This window comes from Condylura cristata, unplaced genomic scaffold (genome assembly GCF_000260355.1).
Source record: "Condylura cristata isolate star-nosed mole 26May11 unplaced genomic scaffold, ConCri1.0 scaffold00023, whole genome shotgun sequence".
Lineage (NCBI taxonomy): Eukaryota > Metazoa > Chordata > Mammalia > Eulipotyphla > Talpidae > Condylura > Condylura cristata.
This window is the reverse complement of record NW_004567124.1, coordinates 14,588,901-14,606,387: the sequence shown is the minus strand read 5'-3', so window position 1 is coordinate 14,606,387 and position 17,487 is coordinate 14,588,901. Positions and strand designations below refer to the sequence as shown.

At 35.6% G+C, this 17,487-nt stretch overlaps 1 protein-coding gene across 5 annotated transcripts in view; it reads right to left on the bottom strand.

Annotated features, from left to right (window-relative positions):
- Positions 1-2,776: 2,776 nt before the first annotated feature.
- The window catches only part of NEDD4 (neural precursor cell expressed, developmentally down-regulated 4, E3 ubiquitin protein ligase), a 105,016-nt gene continuing 90,305 nt past the window's right edge, over positions 2,777-17,487 (bottom strand). For all 5 annotated transcript variants that reach the window (XM_004687767.2, XM_012728781.1, XM_012728783.1 and 2 more), the window contains 12 exons: positions 17,076-17,141; positions 12,467-12,696; positions 11,632-11,753; positions 11,468-11,538; positions 10,070-10,165; positions 9,697-9,770; positions 9,361-9,421; positions 7,180-7,239; positions 6,987-7,094; positions 6,250-6,346; positions 4,364-4,436; positions 2,777-3,862 (listed from right to left, as the gene is read on the bottom strand). In XM_004687767.2, coding sequence (XP_004687824.1) covers positions 3,760-3,862; positions 4,364-4,436; positions 6,250-6,346; positions 6,987-7,094; positions 7,180-7,239; positions 9,361-9,421; positions 9,697-9,770; positions 10,070-10,165; positions 11,468-11,538; positions 11,632-11,753; positions 12,467-12,696; positions 17,076-17,141 — 1,161 coding nt within the window. In that variant the 3' untranslated portion in view covers positions 2,777-3,759. The remainder of the gene's footprint in view (positions 3,863-4,363; positions 4,437-6,249; positions 6,347-6,986; positions 7,095-7,179; positions 7,240-9,360; positions 9,422-9,696; positions 9,771-10,069; positions 10,166-11,467; positions 11,539-11,631; positions 11,754-12,466; positions 12,697-17,075; positions 17,142-17,487) is intronic.

Genomic DNA, 17,487 nt, shown 5'->3' with positions numbered 1-17,487 from the left:
CCTAAATACGGAACTTCCTGCAGATTACTGTTCAGTTCCAGGGATGTTGTAGGTACTAAGTGAATTGTATATGCAGTATCAATTAAATTTTCACACTCATCAGATATGTATGTACTGGGAAAATGAATGTATTAAAAACATGTATACAAAGTAGTCTCTGTCTTCAAATTGCCCCCAAAATCTGTAGAGAGAAACTTTTAAACAAAGAATTGCAATACAATGCCATTCATTCTAATGTCTTCCAAGGCTGAGGCCATATAGCCTTTTCCAATGGGCTAAAAGGGAATGACTTCCCAAGGGGATGTGAGGACTCGTGAGACTGGGAAATCTCAAATAGGCTTAATAGAAATTATTAACTTTCAAGAAAAACTGGAGGGTGGAAGCAGAGGACAGTGGCTTGGATCCCAGGGTTAAAAGCTACCTTCTGGATTTTAGCAGAAATAGGCTAGCACATATCCCCTCAGAGTTGGCTTGGGAGATTTGGGTAGGTTCCTTTCTAACTGGGAAACTTCCAGATGCGTAAGAAGGAGGAAAAAATATTTACTTCTGAGTTAACACTTGGAATGCATTTTCTCATGAAAACAATGTTATACACAATGGCTATTTTAAGGCTGGCTTCTTCAATAAGCAATAATGTGCTTGTAATCCAGTTCACTTGTTACTTTATGAATATTTTGTTATCTGGATATTTCACCAACAGCCAGACTTTTGGAACATGACCTTTTTGTAAAATGGAGCTTATCTGCGGTTAATGGTTCATAAACTGTGGTTAATAGCTAATGGCTAGTTCATCATATACACATTAAGGTTGTCTTGAGAATTCTATATGTTACTACAGATGACCAACTAGCAAATATCACCCAGAATACTGGCTTGGAAACTTTTCTATTTAAAATGAATCCGGTTTTATTTTTTAAATTAGAATAGAACTTTATTTGTGGCATCCAGATTTTTAAACAATGATTTTATATTTTAAAGTATATGACAGATTTTGATACATTAATCTTGATATATATATATATTCACCATATCATAAGATATTAAAAACAATGTAAAATACTTTAATAAAAGAAAACAAATTGCATTTAACTTGATAATGATATGGAGTAATTTCAGCCTTATAAATAAAAAACGCAAACAAATATTTAAATTTGAGATAGGATGAAATGTCTTTGTAATACAATTTGATGTTATGTTAAAATTTGATTAAATATATAAAATTATATGCTTACATTTTCTAGAAAAATATTATGTCTTTTACCCTACTTACTCCCCAGCAGTAGAATGCATTTGATATACTGTTCTGTCTGGGGTAAGAGGTAATGTTGCTTGACAGAGGTTCCTTCTGGCCAGTCAGCCCACACTTGGGCAATGAGGGGGTGATGGTCTGTCCTGAGAGCTAGAGGAGTGAGTCTGGTCTCAGTAAAGCCCTGTTTTTTTCTGAGTCATGGGACCATCCAAATATCATCCAGCTGAAAGGCACGCTTTCTATTTCCTCAAGCTCTGCTATTTCACATAAGTGATATTTAAACAATTATGTGGTAAAAATCATGTTTTAACAAAAATAGTTTTCATTTTCAATTCTACATAATGAGGACATTCCAAAATGCATTGGCTCATATTCATATTACTTTGTTGATGGGGAGAAAATAAATTCTGAGGGTAAGATCCACGAACATGTGTCCATGTGTCTTTAACTGTATTCAACAGCAGTGATCTTCATATTTCCTGGCCTAGTAGCAGTCATTTTATTTTTAGAGGAAGATATTCTTCTTTGGGAGTGTAGTTAGAGTGCACACTTCATTTAATGAAACCTGGTGTTTGGTACAATCCATCTTCTGAATGTTTCATACTTCGCAAAGGATCTCTGGAACTTACAACAATCTTACATGACAAGAGTGGGAGCAAATAATCTCACCTGACAGATGAAGAGACCAGAGCCCAAAGAGGTTAATTAAGTCGCTTCAGTTTAAACAGCTGGTAAGTGACAAAATTAGGACTACACCTGGTGGTCTTGCCTGAATGCAAGTTAACAAAGGTGAAGATAAAACATAATGTATTGATCTGTGAACTATTTTCCTTAAGCTGATGTGGTGCTTGGAAAATGATTTTGTTACTGTCAAACTTGAGACCTCTACCAGGTACTGATAGATATTCATTGAGGTTTTGTCCTAACCAACTTAAGCCAACTGTCAGAAGCACTTTTTACAACCCTTAAGTATATACACACATATATACATACATAAATATGCATTCAAGAAGATTTGTGACATGAATTTACAATCATTCCTCAATTGCCAAGATACCATATTGAGTAACAGGTTTGATGTTTTGCAAGAGCATTTTCTATATAACCATCCCAATATAGTTATGAAACATGGAAATGCAGTCTTGGCACACATTACCTGTACAGGTGTAATGGAACATTTTTCATTTTGCTTTATTCTGCTCACCTCTACTTCTGATTGTTTACACATGTAAGTTCTTTGAGGATGAGAACCAAGCTATATTTCTTTGAAGCTGACAAGTCTCAGACTTAGCACAGTTTGTGCTGTGCACACAACAGGCATTCAGCAAACATCTGTTAAATGCATGCACATAGTTTTCCTGTATTTCCACTTGGTTAAAGTAGGATTCTACCCGCAGCATTTTACCTAAAGAGATTTGGATTTATAGTAAAACATGTTTTTCATAGTAAACAGCATTTTCAAAAAGCATAAGAAACATGGTAGTAAATTTAATACAAATTATGCATTATAATTATTCTTTGGTTGTTTTTAACAAATTATTTGGTTTTCTGACTAAAGTGAAATACTAAAAATATAAAAATGCAACTACAGAAATTAACTTGATCTGTAAACATAGTAAGTCCCGTAAACATATACTTACTACTAATTTGTGCGAGTGTAAAGAATGACTATAAAGGCATGTACTGTACATTTAACTTAGTCCTTCAAGGCATATTTAGAAACACTGCTTTGTGGAGATTTAGTTTAATATTTGAAGGAAAAATTTTTTAACTAAACTAATCATGAATGATGGCAATACCAATGAACCATAAGGATCCACTGGCAAGAGGAAGTCGTTAATTCTTCTCACTTTTGCAAATCTGAATTTGCTTCGCATATCTATAAACCACCTTGTTTAGCAAAACTACATAGTAAGAAAAGTCCAATACTTTTAAAATGACGTAAACAAGTGTTTGCAAGTGAGCTAGTTAACTTAAAATATAGGTAAAACACTTTCCAAGGTTCTTCCAAAAAATCTGGGTGTAAGGTGCATAAGGCAGGTCTAGAAAGTAAATAGCTGCAGGCAGCACTAAAAATAGTGTAAATTGCTCAACATTAAAGGTTTCTCTTCCAAATTTTAGTTTTCTTTTTCAAAAAGCATCACACTTTTCACACATGACACTTGTGACAAATATTTCACAGTTATAATTTCAGTAGTTTAAGAAAAAACTGCCTGGCAAGTACTGTAAAAAGAGGTAATTGTTAAGGACATAACCTACTATTTCAAGCACACAGGACTTAAATCCTGTAGTATGAACTCTAAAGACAGAATTAATCAACTGTGTAAATGCAATGCAACACATTATTTAAAAGTGGATGACGTAATGGTGAAATTGTCATGCTGTTTCTTCCAATGCCTTTATATGATCTTCTGGGAAGAAGCAATGGCCAAGTTTAGTAGTTCCTTGGAAAGTTTTAAGTATTTTGCTTATAAAAAGTGGCAGTAAAACAAATGGATCAATATTTTAATCTAATCAACCCCATCAAAACCCTGAGTGTTCTCAATTGCTATCTGAAGTTTATCCCATAATTCTTCAAATGATTCATAGGGTGGCAAGTCCAAGCGATTAAAGCTGAAAGAGCAGAGAAGAACTCATTATAAAAGACACAGACAAAACAAGCGTCACAACAGCAGACACAGTAACCTGCTTGCTATTCATGAGTATGTTCCAACAACATTTGAAGACGGTTTGTTTTCTAGTGGGATATAAGGCTGAGAAAGGACTGGCATGAACTATTCCCATGACTTCTCAGTGGAACCCTTTTAACCCTATCTTGACCTCCAAATGTCTGAGTTCTTTTGTCATTCTAACCCCACCAGGGAATGTTCTAGACCTTCTTGGGTTGGCCCTTCATTCATGAGCTGGAGGCAACATATGGTCAAGCAATTTAGATGGATTGTTTTCAATGTTTAGCTACCTAGTCTTCAAGTCATGGCCTGCCTGACAAAGAAACACCTGGGTTGGTGTTGCTAACTCCTCCTCATCCACCAAGGGTGCTAGAGCTTCTGTCCCTAGTCTTAAGAGAATGGCACTCTCAGAGACCTCTCTTCTCGGTCCTAAGACCTCACTTACCATGTATGAGCTCTTGGCAGCTTTTCAGGGGTACCCCACTGTTCAACTGTAAATGACTGGGGTCCATTTGAACCTGCAAAAAATAAGAATTGTTTTGGTTTCATCTACTCTTTACAGGAGTCCCTAGCCTTTCAAAAGTCACTTTTCCTGAAGTTAAACACACAGGAAACCAATCTAGTTTCTTTGAAAGCTTGGTGGCTTCATTGACCTGCCACAAAATGAGGAGTCCTCTTCCATCAGTTCATTTGTGATCACATTATCTGCCCCTGGGATGGCACATCTGATGTACTTTGCTGTTTCCTACTCCTAGAAACAGTTACATTTCCATAGCTATTATGGTACACAGAAGGTACACAGGTACACAGAAAAATAAGCATTTTTTAAGTCCCACTTAAAAAATAGCTTTATTTTCTGATTGTATAACCTCACTACAAAAAATAAGAACATCTAAAAAATATATGATGTTAAATCACCTTAAATTCCAGTGTCTCAAAATACTAAAAATGGATCTACCATATATCTCAGCAATTATATTGTAGGTACCTACCCAAAATATACAAAAAATTTGAATTAAAATTGCATATTTGAATTGAAATATGCATTTACAGCTGCATTATTTATAATAGATAAGCTAAAGAAATAAACTTAGTGCCCAAGGACAGATGATTGGAATAGGAAAATGTGATACATAAACAGAACGGAATACTACTCAGCCACTAAAAAAGATAAATTCTTGTCTTTTGTGATAACATGGACAGAGGGAGAGGACTATGCTAAATGAAATGTCTTAGAAACATATTCAAATATGTGTATGAGCAACACCAAAAAATTTGCATTCATAAAGTTTTCTCATAAAAGGGGTCGTTTTCACACATCACTCCTTACAATTAGGAGATAATCCATCAGATAATCCAGATAATCCATCAGATAGCCATTTTTACTGGTATGAAAATTCAGTTTCGCAATGAGTTAGGCAGCAGTCCCTGACTTCTAGTTTCTGCAACAATTTAACCTTTGTTACTCTGATTTGGACACTCTGTTCTTCTTGGTATCTTTAAAAGCAAGTAAAGTCATTCCAATAAACAGAATATTAACTGACTGGAGAAAGTAGTTTTGCTCTACATCAGAAGCAGTACTTTAAATCAAATACCTCTCTAGCGTTATTAGGTAAATAAACTATAATATAGCTAGGACTATAGAATTTTACTGTAGAGAAATTACATTAATAGTAACTATACATAAGAGGCATTTACAGTTTGATTCCTACTCCTATTGGTTCCCATCATGTTGAGAAAAGAGTAGTCCAGTAAGTTTCTCCACCCTCCAACTACTATCCCACTCCTTCCCTCCCACAGTTTCCATGAGCAAATAAGTTTTGAAGACTTACTTTTTTTCCATAGCAAGTCCTAACTTTAGTCTACTATTTTGTCAAATGTATTCTATTATGATATTTGTTTTCTGTTTTATGCATATTAACAGCCTGTGGAACTTCACATGCTAAACTTTATATCCTGTTATCATGTTGCAGGCAATGCTTTTTCTGCACTAGAATGCATTGAGGAAATCATATTCGAAATCTAAAATTGGAAAGTAACTCAAGTCATTTCATGTTTCTAGTTTTCTCTCTGGCTATCTGATCAGATATATATATATATATATATATATAGTATATATATTAGATACACTAAAGTGTGTGTGTGTGTGTGTGTGTGTACACACACACACACACATATATATATATGCCTTAGTGTATCTAATTTTATCATTTAAGCCTTATTTTTTATTATGCTACATGTTCATATAAATATTAGAAGCTTGAAGAATAATTAGACATGAATAAGACAATTGGCACACTTGATTTTAAAGGATCTATGGAAAACCCTTACCATACAATTCAGCAAAACCATTCATAGGCACCCGGGATGTGCCAGTGACAAACTGAAGTAATCTTATTCTTTTCTCTGAATCCATCATTAAAACAGCCTGAATAGGTAAAAAACAAATATTTAAGAATATTTCTGGAAAAAAATGTGCTATGAAGAATAAACTATCAGAATTTTGTTAGTGCATTAATGATCACTTATTAAATGTGCATGTTTCTTTTAAAGAAATTTATGTTCATAGTGGTTTACAAACTTCTTGAAAACCTAACTTCCAAGCTACATGGTTGCGCTTTACAACAACTTAATGAAGTGACAGAAATTTCTTCTCAGCTGTGACAAATTAAAATTTCTTTAAAAAGTATAAAATTATATTTATTAATTTATTTCATATTATTTAAAAATTATATTTGATAGTACTGAATAGCACACACATTTCTCTATAGCATGGAAACTCACATCCAAAGGAGCCACACAGGAGCCTCAGAAAATGCACAGCAGGTTATTATGAGTTCTCTTGAAGTGTCCCTACTGTGGTCAGGAACTAAGTGCCGATCTCAGCTGTCACTGCTGTTTACTACATTCTAAACATCTGTAAATACACATGGAGGTGGGACCATACCCAGAATGTAGACATATACAATGTAAAACCAAAGAATTTTTGCTGACATATATTTTTGTTATCTTTGTTTAATACAATATCCATCCAAAATGAATTTATGAAAATAGAAGTTTCCAATTACCTTCCAAAACCACTGTATGACTTGATGATTTACACTGTAGCCATTTTTATACTTTGTGTGTTCACGCCAGTCATTCACATCAACATCTCCCAATCCACACATGAGAAGCTACATAACAAGAAATGTTAAACTGTAAATAAGAAAAATGATGGGTACAAAAATGCTGTCTTGAAATACAAGTGGTATTTCTTACCTCCAGTTCATTTTCATCAAAAATTTTGATGAGATCTTGTGGTATTAGTTCAAAAAATCCCTAGTAGAAAGAACATATTTTAAAACCTAGGAATTCACCAGAGATAGAGTGGGGGGCAGAACAGGAAGCTCGACGAAGTACACTGCTGAGGGGAGCAGCAGGAAGGCCAGGAGAGGTCTGCCAGGCCATGTGGGTCACCTCAGGGACAGGGATCCAATTTGCACTAAAGTGGCTGCAGCTAGCTTGCAGTGCTGCGTCCCAACCCGTTGCACCTAACAGCAGGTAATTTCTATTTCAGAGGCAGAACAGAGGTACTTGTTCAGCACTGGATTCACTCAATCTTCTGAATTCCCCAATATCCATCCAGGCCTTCCCATGGCCTTGAAAGAGAGGTATCCCAGCCTCTCCTCCACTGAACCTCATTCTCTTTATCAGCTCACTCATAATGTATTTAAACTTGTTAAAGTCTTATCGACCCCACAAACAAAAGTAAACCCCTCTTTTTCCTTCTCTTCATGGTCAAGTTCTTGACAGTGTTGTACATCACCGAATTCACTTGTTCAGCTCCTATCTATCCCTCAAATGATTATAATCGGTCCCCTATGCTGCTGCTTCTCAGAATCTGTGCTGGAAAAGTTGAAGACAGCTTTGCAGCTAAATCTGAAAACTGCTTTCTATTTCTGTATCTTATTTGACTTCTCTGCAGTATGATAATGCTGACAACATCTCTGTTCTCAAAATTTTGTCTGTTGTTGATAGTTTTCCTGATATCTGGTCGCCTTTGCTACTATCCTTTGAAGTTCCTTTTGCGCCATCCATTGTTGGTGTTCCTGTATCTCCACATGTGTCTTCCACTTTCACTATCTTATCATTCTTTGAATTTTCTATCTTATCTAGTCCCAGCTCCCCTCTCCACCTGCAGAGAGCCCTCAAATCCATACTGCCAATCCAGGCCTCTATTGCTAAAATCATCCTGTGCTCCAGACCTTCTTCCCTGAATACCGTTCAAACATACATGCACAGCTCTCCACAATCACCATCTTAGTTAAGTCTGTCTGCATTGCTCAGTACATTTCAACTAGCCTCTACAGTTAGTCTTGCCCAACTCTAATTCATTACATATGACTTCTAGAATGATCTGACTAAAATACAGATTGAATCCTAGTTTTTTTATTGCTTAATAGCCTTGAATACCACTTTTCCTCCCTTCATTGAACGTCAAAGGAAACTCCAATCAGGCCCTTCAGAATTTGGTTCTGTGTGGCTCTCCAGGCTACTTTTCCACTTGCCTCCTTTTATCCAGTATTGGAATAACTGGTATTTTCTCTAACGTGCACATTCTGTTTTACCCCCAGACATCACTCATGCTGCTCTGTCTGCTTAGAACTGCATTTCCTTCTCTGTTGCTGCTCAATTCCTCCTGTCCCTTCTCTGGTCCCTTCCTCCACTTTCCTCTGCTCTGGCTTACACCTCTTGTGTGCTTACCTAACACTTCAGGCCTGCCTCTGACCACTGCACTCTTTGTAGTCTCTGCTCCTTGACAGTGTCAAATATCTTTTGGCTTCATACCATGCCAGACACATGGTACTCCATATTGAAATAATGAAAAAGTATGTGATAAATATTGAAGAGACTTTAAGTTAGCTTAGGAAATGAGTGCCCCAATAAGAACCTATGTGTCTACAAACTGAGAAGTTTAAATAACTTATGAATTTATATAATGAGTAAGGTGAAACAATAAAGAAAGGTAGCTGTTATCTCCTGACATGTGAAGATCACCAATAATTATAGATTAAAGGAGAAAACAAGTCACAGAGCAACATATATAGCGTGATTTCCATTCAGGATAAGAAACACGGAGAATTTCACATTCATTCTAGCACTTTGTGCCCTTTAATTACCAAGGTTACATAAAGAGAAGGGAGTGGGCCTGGGAGCAGGGGAGGGGCAGTGACAATGAGAAGTAGCCACCAATGCCTACTTATGGGCTCACTGAATGACTGAATTTTAAGTGTATCTCTACTCATTGAATGTTTCGTTACTATAAAAATGGAATGAAACATTTTAAAAAGCAAGCCATATGCTAATTTTTCTCAGATGTGATGAACCCAGTGTTGGAAACTTACACATGATATTCTGACATTATTTGAAATAGCACAACAAATGAAAGAAAGTAATTACCTCTTTAAAAGCAGCCATTTGTTTCTGGACTCGATTTACAAATCGCCATTGTATGACAAGACTAGAAGAAACAAAACATTTCATCTTTTTCACATGAACCAATAAAAAAATTAAGACACATTTATTCCAGTTAGAAAAAATAAGACTACCTAAGCCCAATGCAAAAACTGAGTATGAATGGTTAATACAGCATTGTTATAAAAAAAAAAAAAAGAACATTGAGACTCCAACAATGAGGAAAGAGAGAGTAGAGAGTCTTCCTGAAAAGAAATAACAAAATTCCTCCAATAAAGTATTTGCTAAATACAGTAAAATACTTACTAAGAAAATACTTACTAAATATATTCCTTTTTGTTCTTATTGGTGACAACTATTTCTGATCCACTGTTTTTTAACTCATGTTGGTGTGTCTAAAACATGATATGTTATTTTAGTGATTAAAGCATACATATAATAGTTATACCAGAATCTGATATTTTAGATTAAGTCCATTCAAAAGCTATGAAAATTTATATTAGTTTTACTAAAATAAACATGAAAGGAACTGAATGTCAAAGAAAGCAGAAAGCTGTGCTGAGAGACATCTTTCATTACTGGAAAATTTAAAAAGAGAACAGGAATGGGTTGAAGATATGCATTATTTAACATATAAACTTAAGTTATAATGTTTCATAATTTATGTCATTTTAATTAATGAAAGTTAACAAACCTGTCCAAAAAGCTCTTCATCTATGACAAACCTGAGGTCCAATTCTGTTGGATCATTTTCAAGAATCCATCTTAATGAATTATAATATTCACTATCCTAGATAGGAAAAATAGCATATTTTTAAAAATGCAAATTTGTAAAGAAAATACCTGAACCTGCAAAGAAAGTACACTTAGTTCTGATCAACTGATCAAAAGATGAAAAGACAGTAGGATATTTTTCATGTGCACACATACTTGAATAAAAAGAGATGGATGGCCAATGATGTGTGAGTAAAAACACATAAAGCAATAGGGCTATTTGCTTAGAAGTGTAGAAATATCTTTCTATTTGGGAGCAATGGAGACACAGATATTATTACCTAATTAAAGGATTAAATGCAGCAGTTTTCATATAGACTTAACTTCCATGGGTCCCAGGAGGGCCAGGTACCATTCTCATGTAGTCTAAGAAATGTTTGGGTAGCTATGAGAAAGTTAGTTATATCTGGTCCAACTTAAAGAAATATCTCAAATGCAGAATGGCAATTAACCAACTCAAATAACTAGTCTTAGGAACTGAAGCTACCAGAGGGGGAAAGTACAGAGTGGGGGAGCAAAGGGGGTTGGAGACAGTGAACTGGAATATGCAGAGGATTTTAGGGCTCTGGTGGTAGGTGTGGCATAGTAACACATATTTGAAGACATGTGAATCTATAACCCTAAGTCATATACAGTGCTGTAGACCAATATTAGCACAAGAAAACGATACATAATAAAAAAAAAATTATGCTGTTCATACTGATCATGTGTCATAAGAAAGGAATTCAAAAACAAATTGGTACCAAAGAAGAGATCTTGAAATCCATGTGTTTACACACTATTCAGTAGAGGCAGCACAAAGTTACAGTCAGGGATTTAGTCCTCTAGTTTCTATTTCTTTGTAATGTCTAATTTTGAGAACTTGCCTTCTGACTGCCATTTGGAAAACATACATAATTTATGATAAAAGATTACCATTCAAGTACTGATGCAAGACACAGAGGAAATGAAATGCCTCACAGCTTATTGAAGTACTCAGGGAGAGGTATCTGAAACTTATGCTTAAATGCATCAAAAAATCAGATGGCCTGATGGGCAGAGAGATAAGCAGGCAACAAATATGTGATATGGTAATTATTTAAAAAAAAAAGTCAGTTGTGGAATCTGTGTGGTAGATTTGCTTTATATATCCACTGTAAGATTTTTTTCAATATTATTATATGTTGGATATTTTCTAATAAAATGTTGAGGAAAATGTTCATTTGTATTTTGGAATACTGAAATCTATTAATTTCTGTATCATTCAAAGTTAACCTTCAAAACATACAGTTTGCTGTTAAATTATGCTTCCTTTATATTATAATTAAAAACAGCATACCACTGATTCCATATCATGAAGTGTTATTGGTTTGTGCAGCATCATCTTGTAAAAAGGGCGGATGAAAAAACCTTGCAAAAAATAAAATATGTTTAAAATGAATACCAAGTGAAAAAAATCATATAATTACACTGAAAAAAAAATTGCTTCAAGCTGATACTAACCATCCAACAGTTTGCCATGATAAACTGCCATGCCAGCTACCCGGCCAATAAACTTGAAATAAGAGAGATGATCTTCATTACATAATCCAGAGTTTGGATTTATCTGTAGAGTATAATTATCCCTGAAAAGACAACCACATTTAAATGTTCCTCTCTATGTTTCATATAAAATTTTCAATATGATGTGTGATTATATCACTCTTTTTGAGTTGTTTACTTTTATTAGAACCAATTAGACTGCTAGATTTAATGGTTTTAAATATATTTATTTCTGTAAAAGGCGGAAATAACTAACATGTCTACTGACAGGAAAGTGGATAAACACAATGTGGTAAAATAGAATATAATTCAGCCTTAAAAAGGGGAAGGAAATTCAAGTACATACATCGTGTTTGTACTTGAATGCCATGTTAAGTGAAACAAATCAGTCACAAAGGACAAATATTACATGATTCCACTTGTAGGAAGTATACCTATAGTACTCAAATTCACAGGACAGAAACTGGATTGATCCTTGCCAGGGAAGTCAGTGTTAAATGGGTACAGACTTTGGCTGGGAATGATGGAAAATTCTGCAGCTGGGTGATGATAGTAGTAAAACTGAATGTGCATGATAATGTGAATGTATTTAATGTTACTGAACTGTACACCTACAGTGGTAAATTTTGTTAGGTATGTAATCACATTTAAAAAATTGTTATTTCTGAAGAATATTAACTAAAATCTTCCTTTTCTGGTAGAACGTAACATGTATTTTCCTTGCATCATATAATTCTGTTAATTTCCAAAGCCAGTGACTATTTTTTCTGTAGACAGTCATTATACAGGTACTTACGTGGCAGAATATTCAAACAACCCATAATAAGGGTTAAACATTTCCTTTGAGATGAGGAAGAACCATTCTCTGGCGACTCCTCCATAATCTAATCCTTTTTCACCATCAAACTCAATCCATAGTCGAGCCTTAAGGAAGTCTGCTCTCTTGACCCCCATGATTCTCCTGTAAGAATCCTCAAGGACAGTTGCACGGCGAAGTTTCATTTCAAATTTGTTTGGAATGTCATTCTGAAAATCCACAGAAGAGGGACTTAAGTTTTAAATCAATTTACCATGATGGCAAATTTATCTCTTATGAAAGTTATAAAATTAATTGTACTTCACTTTGTGCCCAAAATCCTTTATTAAAGAAAACATGCCTAGGTATACTGTCTGTATTTCTTCTATGACATGAAATAATTTGTGCATAAGCCTAGTGATATAGGCTTATGATTTATTTCATATCTGAGTAAGAAGCTTTTAATGGTGATACTAATGCTCATGAACAGTTCTTTCCATAGTAAGTGCCAGTGAAGACCACTGACTACTGCCTGTTGGCTCAAATTTTTTTCTTTGAAAAAAGCTTGAAACTTTTTTCAAGTTTCAAATACCCAAGAGAGGTCTTCCCTTCTGGGAACTTACCCTGCTTCATTCATTACTATGCATTAACAAATTCACAGACAGTGCCAAATATGGTTCCAAGTATTTTAATGGGTTAACTCAAACCCATTAAAACCCATACTCCTTCAAATAACACTATGAAGAAGCTTCTTTTACCATCTTTAATTTATGGGGTAATGAAAATGAAGATAGGAGCTAAAAAAAGTCTTTGCTCTTAACTTATGAGTTTTATTGTCTCACTAATCGACTATATGTCCTTGGCTGATGTAACAAATACAGATAACTATGCTTACAAACAGAAGTTACTATAAATTTTATTAACATATATATTAATTTTATTCTTGAATGTTTCCAGTTTTAACATTCAAATGAACCTGTTAAGAGAAGCCACCCTGTCAACAATTTTTTGCTTCAAGAAAAAGAAAAGAGGGTTAGCTCTAAGGAAAAGAAAATTATCAATTTTACTCTGAATATAGTAAAAGAAAAATGGGAAGCCCTAGAGAAACATGATATAGGGAGTTTACATGAGCTATATAAGCAGTTTTTGTTGCTGCTTATGCAAATTTTTTAAAAAGAGGCAAGATAAATGAAAACCAATTTTAGACTAGACATGAGGCAATCAGCATAGGTAAATTACAAAGCATTCCTGAAGCCTCTCTAGGCAGGCCCATGCTAGTTAGGCACCATGGTGAGGCTAGGGATACGAGGAAAAGGGAATAAAAGCATGGCATAAGATGTGGTCACGTCCTCAGGAGCTGGTGTGGAGGTGAGAAACAAATATAAATATCACTAACTCAGAGACTTCAAAGTCCAGGGAAATTGCTCATAACAGAGATGTAAGCAATGCTTTGTGGGGAACAAGCACTGACCTACTAGTACAAGGGAGGCAGTCAAGAGGCTTCAGCAGAAGTAAGTCCTGATAGGAGCGGAAGGGAGACAGGCCCTAGGAAAAGGTAGGCTAAGAAAACCAGCACCCAAGGAAGGTCTAACCTATTCAATAGCTAGAGAAAAGAGAAGGATGAAAGAAAGGGAAAGGGGGGACTTTAGTGAGAGAAGAAGATGGAGAAAGAGACTCTGGGGCCAGTATAGAAAGTGTGAATGCTGGCTAGGAAGAGTGGCTGAGTGGATCTGCTTAGTGTGGCCTCAGACATTGATGGGGATGAGTATAGGGGTGGTTTTAAGCAGGAGAGACAACAGACATGCAGGTAAGTTAAAGATCAATGAAACAGATGATGAAGAGTAGATGAATGGACCTATAAATGAACAAAAGCAACAGGAGAAAAACAATGGAGGAGTAACTTTCACATTTGCACTGAGTAACAAAGCAAGAAAGGCATGGATTTTGGAGTCCCGTGGCCTTGTGCTCAAATTCCAGCTCTATCTCTTTTCTGAGGCTCAGTTTTCTCATCAGTACTATAGGGCAATAGTATCTACCCTCACGGAGCTATTTCAGGACTTACTAGGATAATGTGTTACGTGCTTTACATGCTACATGGTTAAGCCATCATTATTCCTAACTACTGAGATGTTGAGGATAAGGCAGAGGAAAAGGTTAAAAGCAGTTCTCTTTTATATCACTGGTTTTAAATTTTCATCTATGTATTAGTGCTCTACTCTTTTGTTGTAACATGTCTACATATGGAATGGATTTAATTTTTTAAGATCGGGACTTGTTTTTTTTTAACTGAAGATTTAGATTTTCAGCCTCTTTGCCATGCATTTGTGACTCTGAAAGAAACCCCTGTTTCTTAACCTTTCTTTACTATTTTTTATCTAAATATGTCTTTGTTACATTCTGGATTATTTCCACACAAATTTTCCTACTTAATCATGAATATGATGTGTCATGTTGGTTAAGAGCATGGACTCTGACGCTAGAGCATTTGGTTTGAACCTGATCTTGCCGTTAGTAACTAAGGGACTTGACCATATTACCTAATTTCTCTGTGCCTTGGTTTCCTTACCTGTAAAGTGTCAGAATAACAGTCCCTTTCTTTTAGCGACTGTAGAGATTACACAAGTAATACGTCCAATTTACCAAGAATGGTGGTATATTCCAAAAGCTAAAATAAACATTCTCCTTCCTTTTTTTTTTTTTTAACATTTATTCATTTATTCATAAAGAACTGGGGTACAGGCCATAGGCACAGGGGCGATGAGAGGGTTCACCAGAGACAGAGTGGGAGCAGAACAGGCAGATCCATGAAGTACACTGCTGAGGGGAGCAGCGGGCTGGTCAGGAGAGGTCTGGCACACCATGTGGATCACCTCCGGTGTGGGGATCTAACTCGCACTGAAGTGTTGAGGTTAGCTTGCAGTGCTGGTCCTTAACCCACTGCACCACCAGGGAGGGCCCTAAACATTATTTCTTTAATTATGTTTTTTTGTGTTCTGCAACCTTTATAACCTTTATAAAGGCCTTGTTCTATAACTCCCACCATTTGAAGACACCAGTAATTAGACATTGTAAAGTGCATGCATGTGTCCACAGTGGCAAGTGTGTAGACACTAGAGTTTATTCCACCAGCACATTTTCATTAAGAATAAAAATGTTTACCAGAAAAATTAATCAACAAGAACCTAAAACCCTAAAGCATGGAAGGAAATCAACAAATCTCCAGAGCAATTTTGCCATAGTTATTATTTAAGATGTTGCTGATATTTTAGAACTTTATTAAGGTATAAAATAAGTGACAAAAAAATCTATACTATTTTTATTTTGTTTAATTTTGTATGAAGCATCTATGCAGTAAACCGACCATCTTGAATCTTTGGAAAAGCAGGCTTCCAGTTTAGAAAGCAAGAAAGTATAACCCGATACCGCCACCTAGTGGTAATATTCCTAAACTATACGGGGAAGGGGAAAGGATGAGCAAATTAGGCACTAAGAACAGGCCTTCAAAACCAGAAATGAAATGTATGGGCAGAAGTAAATTTCATTCCTAACCCTGAATTTGTGTTGCTGGAATAATCTGTAGTGAACAATCTGATTAAAAAGAAAAACAAGTAAAAAATGCACTGCTTGATCATTACTGTTACTTCTTAATTATGGAAATATGTCATATTTGAAGCTATAGAGAAAGAATGACTTGGTGGAAAACAAAAATTAAAATAGAAAAGAAACCTACAGAGCCCTCCTACACAAAGACTAAACAAAAGATAATCTCCTGAGTTACTTGCTTAGGCTACAAAGCCCACACCCACAGATCTCATTAGGAAACTAGGTCAGAATTCTTCAAGGGAGTGAGCCCCCTGCCAGTGCAGGGGTTAAAGTCTCAGCACTATCAGACTATGCCAGCCACTGCAGCCAGGGAGAGGACCCTCTGCTCCCAGCTCACCTGCTGCTCCCCAAAGCAGTGTCTTTCAGTAGATGCCCCTGTTCTGCTCCCCACTCTGTCTCTGCTGAGTCCTCTTACCTCCGGCACCTTTGGCCTACATCCCAGTTCTTGTATGCATAAATAAAAGTGAATCATAAAAAAAGAACCCTTGGCCTTCCCTGGTGGTGCGGTGGGTTAAAGCACAGCACTAAGAAGCGAAATCTACTTCTGCAAGAATTCGATCCCCACCCAAGAGGTGACCCACATGGCGTGGGGGACCTCTCCTGACCCACCCACTGCTCCCCTCAGCACTGTACTTGTCAGTCGACCTGTTCTGCTCCCCAGTCTATCTCTGGTGAATCCTCTCACCACCCCTGCACCTCTGGCCAGTACCCCAGCTCTGTATGCACAAATAAATAAATCTTTAAAAAAAAAAAAACTCTTAAAGGTAAACAATACTACATATACATACACACAACACACACACATATCACAAAACATCTTAAAAAATAAAGACATAGATTAATTGTGGTCTTTAATAACATATACTCAAAAGATAAGCATCCTTTTACTATAAGAAATGATACAATATTGTCACAAATACAGAAATCTCTATTTTCAAAAGGCATTTTCTATTCCTTTTAGTCTATGTAACAATCATTCAAAGTACTTATTGTAGGTATCACTAACCTGTTTCTTCAACTTTCTTCGGAAGAACTCATACTTTCTTTTGTAATCCCTGGAGTAGGGCACTGCCTTGAATAAAGTTTTTGGAAAAATAAATAAGATTTAGGTTGTTTTTACTCTGAAACAATTTAAAAAGTTCCCATCTGGGTATTTTATGAACATAAGTTAAAGGCATTAAGAGAAACTATTTGGGGAAAAACAAATGTAAAACTTTAATTTCTTGGTTTAAGATAAATTTGTATCCAGCCATTATATGGCTGTAATTTTCATCATACAATATTCTTGAAATGCAACATGCCAGAAACAGGAAATTTCTTCCAAGTAGAGAAATATTAGAAATGAAAATTTCCATTTCTAAGGGACTTTCAAAGTGATTTCTCCATTAAGGGAACAATTTGAAAAATGTACTTTTTCC